The sequence below is a fragment of the Chrysochloris asiatica genome, unplaced genomic scaffold (genome assembly GCF_000296735.1).
Source record: "Chrysochloris asiatica unplaced genomic scaffold, ChrAsi1.0 scaffold00383, whole genome shotgun sequence".
Lineage (NCBI taxonomy): Eukaryota > Metazoa > Chordata > Mammalia > Afrosoricida > Chrysochloridae > Chrysochloris > Chrysochloris asiatica.
The window spans coordinates 63,532-73,482 of NW_006408901.1; the positions used below are offsets into that span (position 1 = coordinate 63,532).

At 39.2% G+C, this 9,951-nt stretch overlaps 1 protein-coding gene across 1 annotated transcript in view; it reads right to left on the reverse strand.

Moving 5' to 3' along the window:
• Positions 1-452: 452 nt before the first annotated feature.
• Positions 453-9,951, reverse strand: part of RRAGB (Ras-related GTP binding B) — a gene marked incomplete at its 3' end in the record, with an annotated part of 103,993 nt that continues 94,494 nt past the window's right edge. The window contains exons 8-10 of the mRNA XM_006876500.1: positions 6,313-6,408; positions 1,825-1,947; positions 453-746 (exon numbers count right to left, since the gene is read on the reverse strand). Coding sequence (XP_006876562.1) covers positions 453-746; positions 1,825-1,947; positions 6,313-6,408 — 513 coding nt within the window. The remainder of the gene's footprint in view (positions 747-1,824; positions 1,948-6,312; positions 6,409-9,951) is intronic.

Genomic DNA, 9,951 nt, shown 5'->3' on the forward strand with positions numbered 1-9,951 from the left:
AAAAGAAAATACGGGAAAAAAAAAAAAAAAAAAAAAAAGAACCTGTATAGGGTTTCTAAGGAGTAGCTGGTGGGCGCGAACCACCGACTTTGCAGTTCAGAAGGCTCTGCAGTCTGGTCCCTTAACCCGCAGGACCACAGCAGGATTGCCTTATTGCTGGTGGTAAAAACCACCTCAAATCGTCTCCACTTGCGCTGGCTTGTGCCTTGATGGCCTGGGCCTGAGCCTTGGATGTTGGGCAGAGGGCTAGCCTGTGCTTCTGGGTCAGGAAAGCGCCGGAAATCCCTCTCCTAATGACCTTTTATAGGTTTTCTGAGTAGTGGTTGGTGGGCATGAATCACCAACCCTGTAATTCAAAAGACTTTGTACTGGCACCCCAGCCCTCAGAGCCACGCCGGGGCTCCTTCTGAACCTTCTAAAAAACAAAGAAATAAAAAAAATAAAGGGGAGACCCAAATAGGGTTCTCCAGCGGGTGCACGCGGCAGGAGGGGGGGCGCTTGCCTGCACGCGCTTGGCGGGCCTGTGGGACGCAGTTCGGTTGGGCGGGAGGGAGTCGCTCGCCCGCATGCGCTGGCAGGGCCGGGGGGAACACGGCTCGGCTCAGCGGGAGGGGGGCCGTGGGACGCAGTTCGGCTGGGAGGGGAGCCGCTCGCCCGCGCACGCCCAGCGGGGCCGGGAAATGCTGCTTGACTATGGGAGGGAAGGTGGGGCACTTGCCCGCACTCCCGGTGGGGCAGGCGGACAACTGGGCAGGGCAGAGGCAGCTTGGCTGGGCAGGCACAGTCCATGCCTGATGACGTCAGATAGTCGCTGTTTCTCCTCTTCTCCTGCTTGCCTGTTTTTTCCCTTTATTTCTTTTTTTTAAAACTAACTTCTCTCTGTTCAGAAATCCCACCCTGGGGCAGGTGTCCCTCATGCTCTCTTCTCCTTGTCTCCCTGCTGGAGTCTCCCCGCTACTGGAGGCTTCACACAAGCTGGTTCCCGCCCCGCCCCTCCAGCTAAAGTAGCTCAGGCTGCAGTGGCAGGGAGAAATTCAAGAAGCCTGTAATTCCTCAGCACAATGATTTCTCAAAAAAGTGGGTCTAAGGCTCTGATGTACTGAGATTTATGGTGGCAGCAAGAGTGTGGGTAGCCCCTGGAAGGTTTTTCTCCCGAGTTCCCCTACTCCAATCCCGGAGCCCCCGCTTACCCATGCCGCCTGGCCGCCCTGGCAAACCGGAACTCAAGACTCTTTTTTAATATGTATTGTTGGTGTTAAGTGCTGTCAAGTTGGTTCCAACTCATAGTGACCCAGGTGGGTTTGAACCACCAACCTTGTGGTTAAAACTGAACTTGTACTCCAGTGCATTATCCTGCAGTGCCCTCGAGTTGGTTCTGACCCATAATGACCCTGTATAGGATTTCTGAGGAATGGTTGACCTTGCAGTTCAGCACCACATCAGGCTGACCTTGCAGTCCAGTACCACATCAGGACTCTATTTTATATGCATGGTTGTAGTGATGGTAATGTGCTGTGGAATCAATTCTGAGTCATAGCAACATAGAAAGGTAAAACTATGTTCTATATATTAAAACAAACGTTTGACTAACTGATGCTAAATTAGAACTGTATGCACCTGCTCTGACTAAGTTGCAAATTAGACTTCAAGACAGACTTAAGAACAGGCGTCATTTGTAATCTGGAATTGCCTGCACTACTTTCTACATAAAGTTGTGCATGCTAAAGTAATGACAATAAGGGTTCTTAAAAGTAGCAGCACACTGTTCTTTTGCTGAATAGAAGGTACAGTGTGAAGTACATCTGTAGAACATATAGTTCTCACCAGAAAAGTAGCTCTCTCAAACAGAAGCACTTCATCAGCCTCGATAATTTCAGCAAAATTCCTCAGGTTCATTTCCAGCTGTTGAACATTGGGAATCAGCTGATAAACAATGCTGGACCAAGCCTAACAGAACAGAAGCATGGAGTAATGTTACTGAGAGGTATTCCTGGACCTCTGCAAATAAATACACTATAACATATGGATAAACAAATATGGTGATAATTGAGTCCCAAACAAATACTAAGAGCCAGTATAATGTAACACAAATGAAATCAGAATAGGAAGCTAATATTTTATTTTAATTCTTCAGTTGGATTTTTTTAAGTTCAAAAACTTTGTAAAATGCTAGAGAAACTTTTTTCCAATGATAATTAAAAGTAAACAAGCACTTTAATTCCATAATGTTGCCTTAGGAATAAAAGTAAAAATCTGATCTCTTATACCAATATTCTTCCAATCTAGCCACTCAAAAAATATTTAAGCCTAATAGTTAGAATACTCTAGAAGATCAGTTACATGTAATAAACATCCAAGAATCAATACTATGAAAATATCAGAACCACATGGCTCAATGTCCATTCCTTGAAAAGGATAGTATACCACTTCAAGAGTGACATTATCATTCCAAAAGTTTTGTCAGTTATACAAAATTTAATCTAATTGAATTAAAATCAATTTCCCCATGTGTTGTGTAAAAGTGACTACTTCAACCAGAGAAGTATGACTAATGTAAACAATTGAAATTGACCACCCCCTCCCTTTCTTCTCCTGCGGTTCTTTTATTAGCATCTCCATTATTAAACTTCCTTCAATTTCATTCCAATTTGTCTGGTTAAGTGTATGCTGTTCTTGTCTTCTCTACTACAGGGCAGGAACCTGGTCTTAGTCATTTGTATATCCAAAGAACATTAAGCAAATATGTAATGAGTGTTTGTTGAATATAACTTAATATAAAAATTTAAGGCATCTCTATGTAACACAGAGAGCTCTGGTACTGTAGTGGTTACAAGTCTAGCTGCTAAACTCAAGGCCAGCAGTTTGAAACTACCAGTGATTACATGGGAGAAAGATGAGGCTTTCTGCTCCTGTAAAGATTTACAGCCTTGGAAACCTTATGCAGGGTCGCTATGAGTTGGAACTGACTCCATGGCACACCACCACTACCATAACCACCATGTAACATTGATGTAAGAGATAGTAATGTCACATCTATGTTCCAATTCACTTTATTACTTAGGCACGGAAATTCATGTTCCAAGTGAATAGGTCAATATTAGTGTCACTGCTGAATTTACATTGGAGAAGGTACCAAAGTTAGCCATAGCAAAGCCACTGTCACTCACAGCAGTGTTGTGATTAGCCATTTGTCTTTGGTTGTGTTATGTACTGCCAGCCTTCACACCACAATTAGTTTTTAATCAGTGTATCATGTCCATCCTTTTCCATGGTTACCTGTTCTGTTCTATGGGAATAAGGTTTTGAGAGAAATTCCAGCCCATATTAATCTAGAACAGACATTTCAAAATGATCTCTTATTAGAGTGAGGCTGGGTCAATATAACATGGAGAAAAAATGAATTAAATATTTTAAAAACCAATAACTATTTCAATGTTCACGTAGGTTTTTCTCCTTGTCAACTCAAGTTTTTATGCTTCTGGTTGGAGATACTTGTCAGATGAAGTTGATACTAAGGATATAGCTACCAGTGATATAAAAGGATGCTTTTATACCCAGGGTCAGACTTGTTAATAACACTAGAAGTCTGAAATAAAAGTATGAATGCAGAAGGAACCAAAAGGAGTCAGTGAAAATGATGGGGGAAACCAGAAAATGAGTGTATGTGCCAATATGGTAATTTCAGCTTCAGGAATAACACAGCTAATGTTTTAATCACTACAATAATTGGTAAGCCATGTGCTATCCATTCCAGCAATGAAAGCAACTGATCTAACTGAAAGAATAATGGTCTTTAATTTAGCATGAAACCTGAAGCTACCATACTCTAAGCATAACATGCCTCATTCTAAGAGCCCATTCTCCAATCTCTTCCTGAAATATTTTTCTGCTACTGCTACCTTGAAACTGACATCTTGAACATTTTAAAGTGATCTTGGGCAGCAGATCTGCCTAATGCAATGCATCATTTGATTTTTTCACTGCTTCTTCTATGAGTGCTGATGGTTGATACAAAAAATGAAGATATTGACAACTTCAATCTATTCTCCATTTATCTTGATGTTATTTATTGGCCTAGTGGTGAGGTTTGTTTTCTTTACACTGAAGTGCAACTGATACCAATCTTCATAAGTATGTATATTAAAGTGTTCTAGGGAGAAGATGTCAGTTTGAGGCCTAATGTGTGCCTAACCCAGGCCATGGCATTTTCAATAACCTTATATGCATGTGAATGTTGGACAACAAAGAAAGAAGACTAGAAAAATTGATGCATTTGAGTTATGGTGTTGGAGGAGAATATTAAAAGTACCATGAACTGTCAAAGAACAAACAAATCTCTGCTGGAAGAAATACAGCTAGAATGCTCCTTGGAAGCTAGGATGGCCAGACTTTGTCTCTCATATTTCGGACATATTATCAGGAAGGACCAGTCCCTGGTGAAGGACATCATGCTTGGTAAAATGGAAGGTCATAAAAAATGAGGAAACCCCCCCCCCCCAAACAAGATGGACTGGCACAGTGGCAGCAGCAATGGGCTCAAGTGTAGTAATAATTTTGAGGTTGGCGTGGGACCTGGGAGTGTTTTGTTCTTTTGTGCATAGGGTCACTATGAGTTGATACTGATTTGATGGCACACAACAACATTGTCACCCTTATTCCAACCTTAGGTGATTTTGTTGTTTTTAAGTGCCATCAAGTTGGTTCTGAAATCTTGAATAGGGTTTCCAAGAAGTGGCTGGTGGGTTTGACCTGGAAACCTTGCAGTTAGCAGTCCAATGTTCACCCTACAGAGCCACACCAGGAGTCCAAACTATGGTAGACTAGATCATATTCCATAGAGGTACCTGAACTAGTCTCAATCATATTAAGACCACAACAGGTAAGTAATAAAGATAAGTATAAAATTAAATGTGACCAAATTGGCTAATTCATTATGATCTAAGATAAAAAGAAAATCTCTTAATTGTGGACTATTATAGGATAGGACTTCTGTGTGGTGCTGTAGGATCAGCATTGGACTGTTTGTGAACCACAAGGTTGGTGATTGAAACCCACCAGCTGCTCTTGGAAACACTGTACAGGGTCGCTATGGGTCGGATTCAACTCGCTAGTACTTAATAACAACAAAATTATAGGATAAGCACTGGAGTGTTAACCACAAGATTGGCAGTTCAAACTTACCAGCCACTCTCAAAAACCCTATATCCAGCCACTATGAGTCAGAACTGGCTTAACAACATACAGCAACAACAATTTCTATTTTAGTTCACAAATTTAGATGGCTATGAAGTTGTTTAACATCTTTTAGTTTTGCAAAATTATAAAAAAAGACCAGGCTTACTGATCAGAATAAGACTGGAGATTATGGCCCTTAACCACCCTTCAGGTCTGAAAGGAACTCATCCTCGAGGCTCAATTTTCAGCCAAGCAGTAGATAGGTAGATAAAGGAAACAATAACACTAATAAGTGTTTGTATGCTTACCATGTCAACCATTTAAAATCAAAAGGGCAGGGAGAGCAACTGTGTGCTGAAGACTTGGGGGGGGGGTTAGTTTAGGGGGCAGGCTTGCAGTGTATACCCTTTCGTTGGTAGATGATGCATGGAGGGGATTGGAACCATGGCAATGAAACGATATACAATAGAATGAATGTAAAACTAATGTTCTCCCATGTAAACTATCATATAATTCACAATAAAACATTTTAAAAAATCAAAAGGGCAGGGAGAGATGATGGCAAGGAGAGACAGAGCAGCTGAGGACTCAAGATTCATGGAAAGAGAAAGGCTGTGTACAGCTGGTAGCCAGGAGGCAGACTTGCAGAATGTACTATTTGATTGTTTAAAAGATTATATATTCCTGAGTGTTTTTGTGTACATCAAAAAAAAAAGAGGGAATAGAAGCAAATACTATTGAATGATGATACATGGAGGAGATTATAATCATTGCAATGAAACGAAAAATGAAATATGATAGGATGGGTACAAAACTGATGTTCTCCCATGTAAACTAGCACTCAACTCACAATAATAGCTTTAAAAAACAAAACAACATTTATCTAAGGACAAAGTTGAAAAGGGGTAGGAAAGTGGATGGAATTGAAATAGGAACCACAGGGAGGAAGCAGGATAACTGTTGTTGCATGGAGTGGATTGCAATCATTGAGATGAAGCAAAGTGTGTGATTTTCTGAATACAAAACTGATGATCTTGAAGGTAAACCTCCACTCAATTCACAACAAAAAGGTTTTAATACCCTTCTAACTTTTTATTCATGTTCTTAAAATGAAGGAATTCAAGGAAATAAACACACCTTATAGAGAGTTTCATCCCAGATAGATGTTCGGAAACAAGAACATTCCAGTGGGCGAGACAAACGCCTCAGATCTTCTTCTCGTTCTTTAAAAATCTGAATGAAAAAGTCCAATACATTCTTCTTTTTACTTATAAAATCAAAAATATAATTATTTCAGCATATTTTAATAAGGATATTTTGTTCCGTAAGATAAATGTTGAGAATGAACATTATTTCACAGACTAGGCATAAAGAATTTCAGGCCAAGTTTAAAACTATTCTACTCCCGTAAAGATTTACACCCTCGGAAACCCTATACAGGGTCGCTATGGGTCGGAACCGACTCAACGGCACTTAACAACAACAACAACAGTCTAGCTACTAGAATTCTTCAGGCCTGTTACTTCTGTTGAAAACTCACTGAGAAATACTATGTTTGAAAATAAAATTTACCATATAGAGGAGTCCTGGTAAAATATATTTGATACCCTAAACCAACAAATCTGAGTCATTTTCACTTTGTATGACTTTTTGAAGTTGGTGTAAAATATACATATAACATTTGACAATTCAACATTATTTACATGTACAATTCAATAACATCAGTTACATCATTCATGTGTATAACAATCATAAACTTTACATCACAAATATGGTTCATTTTAAGAAAGTTCTATTAGGGTCCTGGTGTAGTGCTATAGCATAAGCACTGGGCAGCTAACCACAAGGTGAGTTGTTCAAACCCACCAGAAGATTCTTGAAAACATTATACAGGGTTGAGATGAGTCAGAACTGACTCGATGGCACTTAACAACAACAATATGCACACACCAAGATTTTGTAAATCAAAATATTTTAACCTTTGTGTGTGTGTGTGTATATATATCTATATCTATATATATATCTTTCTCTGATGTACATATATATAGTATTATGAGTATATGTATATCTGTACATCAGAGAAAGATATATATATATATATATACACACAAAGATTAAAAATATATATATAGTATATGAGCATATATATACATGTGTGTGTGTGTGTGTGTGTGTGTGTGTACATCAGAGAAAGATATATATATATATATACACACAAAGGTTAAAATATTTTGATTTATAAAATCTTGGTGTGTGCATATTATTGTTGTTAAGTGCCATCGAGTACGGAGTCCTGGTGTGGCACAGTGGACTAAGGCGTCAGACTGCAAAATTGTTTGAACTGCAAGGTTCAAGCTCGAATTGATTCGATGGCACTTAACAATATTTCCCAAAAATATTGGCCAGTGAAAACCTTATGAACAGCAGCAGAACCTTGTCTGATATAGTACCAAAAGATGAGCCCCTCAGGTTGGAAGGCACTCAAAATACGCCTGGGGAAAAGCTGCCTATTCAAAGTTTAGTCAACCTCAGAAAAATGGATGGAGAAAAACTTTGGGACCTTCATTTGATGATGTGGCATGACTCAATATGAGAAGAAACAGTTGTAAACATTCAACAATAATTGAAAAGTGGTATGTAAAAATACGAATCCAAGAATACTGGAAGTCATCAAAAATGAAATGTAATGCATAAAGATCAATATCCTAGGCATTATTATTAAGTGCCTTCAAGTCAGTTTCAACTCACAGAGACCCTGTATAGGGTTTGCAAGAAGGTGCTGGTGAGTTTGAACTGCTGGCCTTACAGTTCAAATTGACCTTGTGGTCCAGTGTGTTAGCCCATAGTGCCACACCAGGACTCTATCCTAAGCATTAATGAATTGAAATGGACTGAAACGAACTAGTACCTACCATTCTAAATCAGAAAATCAGATGATCTACTATGCTGGGAATGATAAACTAAAGAGAAATAGTGTCTCATTTATTGTCAGAAAGAACATTTCAAGATTTATCCTGAAGTGCAATGCTGTAAGAACCCTGTCTTATAGAATAATGTTGTTGTTGATATGTGCCGTGGAATCAGTTCTGACTCATAGCGACCCTGTACAGGGTTTCTGAGGCTGTAAATCTTTACGGGAGCAGAAAGCCTCATCTTTCTCCTGCGGAACACCTGGTAGTTTCGAACTGCTGACCTTGCGGTTCACAGTCCGATTCGTAACCACTACGCTACCAGATAATATTAATATCTAAAAGGAAGACCATTTAATAAAAACATTATTTAAGTTTACACACCAAACACTAATTCCAAAGATGAACAAACTTAAGATTTGTATTAACTTCTACAGTCTGAAACTGGCCAAACATGCAATGAGGATGCATTGATAATTGTTAAACATTAGAATGTGAAAGTTAGAAACAAAGAAAAAGGATACATAACTGGAAAATATAATTTTGGTGACAGAAACAACACCAGAGATTGCATGACAGAATTTTGCAAGAGCAATGACCTACTCATTGCAAAACACTTTTTTTCAAAACATAAATGGTGACTATACAGGTGGACCTCATCAGATAGAATATGTAGGAAAACAAATCAACTAAATATGTGGAAAGAGATGATGGAAAAGCTCAATATCATCAGTCAGTACAAGGTCAGGGATCAACTGTAGAACAGACCATCAATTGTCATATGCAAATTCAATTTGAAGCTGAAGAAATTTTAAGAACGCTCATGAGGGCTAAATAATGACCTTGAGTATACCTCACCTTAATTTAGAGACCATCTCAAGAATGAATGGACACGAATAACTGAAGACTAGATGAGCTGTGCTATAACATCAAGGACATCATATATGAGGAAAGTAAACGGCCACTAAAAAGACAGGAATGAACGAAGAAACAAAATAGATGTCATAAAAGACTAAAACTTACTCGTAAACATAGGGTTGTTGCTGTTGTTGTTAAGTGCCATTGAGGCTATTCTGACTCATAAAGATCCTCCTACAAAATGTTTCCAAGGGGAGGCTGGTGGGTTTGAACTAATAAGAGTGTGGTTAGCAATCCAGTGCTTATCTTACAGCACCACACCAGAACTCTATAGGGTAGCTAAAGTGAATAGAAGAAATGAGGAAGTAAAAGAGCTGAACAGCAGACTTCATAAGGAAACTCAAGAAGACAAAGAAGTATAACGAAACGTTCAAAGAACTGGAGTTAGAAAACTAGAAGGGAAGAACATTTTTCAAACTGAAAGAACTGACGAAAAAATTCAAGTCTCCAGTTGGAATATTAAAGGAGTCTATGGTCAAAATATTGAACAGCACAGCAAGTATCAAAAGAAGATGGAAGGAATATAGAGTCACTGTATTAAAAAGAATTGTTCAACATTCAATCAATTATGGAGGTAGTCGAGGTGTGGTGGTGTAGGATAAGCACTGGACTGCTAAGATCAAGGTCAGTGGTTCAATACCACCAGCTGTTCCCTGGAAACCCTATTCAGAGTCACTATGAATCAAAATCGACTTGACGGTACTTAACAACAATAACATATAATCAAGAACCAATGATACAGAACAAACAAGATGGTGGATCGGGTGGAAGTGCTGTGAAGAGCTCTGCCAACAACAACACAGAATACCTGACCAAGCAGGCTCAGGGGATGTTCCCAGAACTCTGAACCACATATAAAGGAATATTTAGAAGGCTGGAAGGCTTACAGCTGGGGGAATTTGTGGCAGAAGCAAGAAATCTATTGCTTTGTAGTCCAGGATGCTCAGCT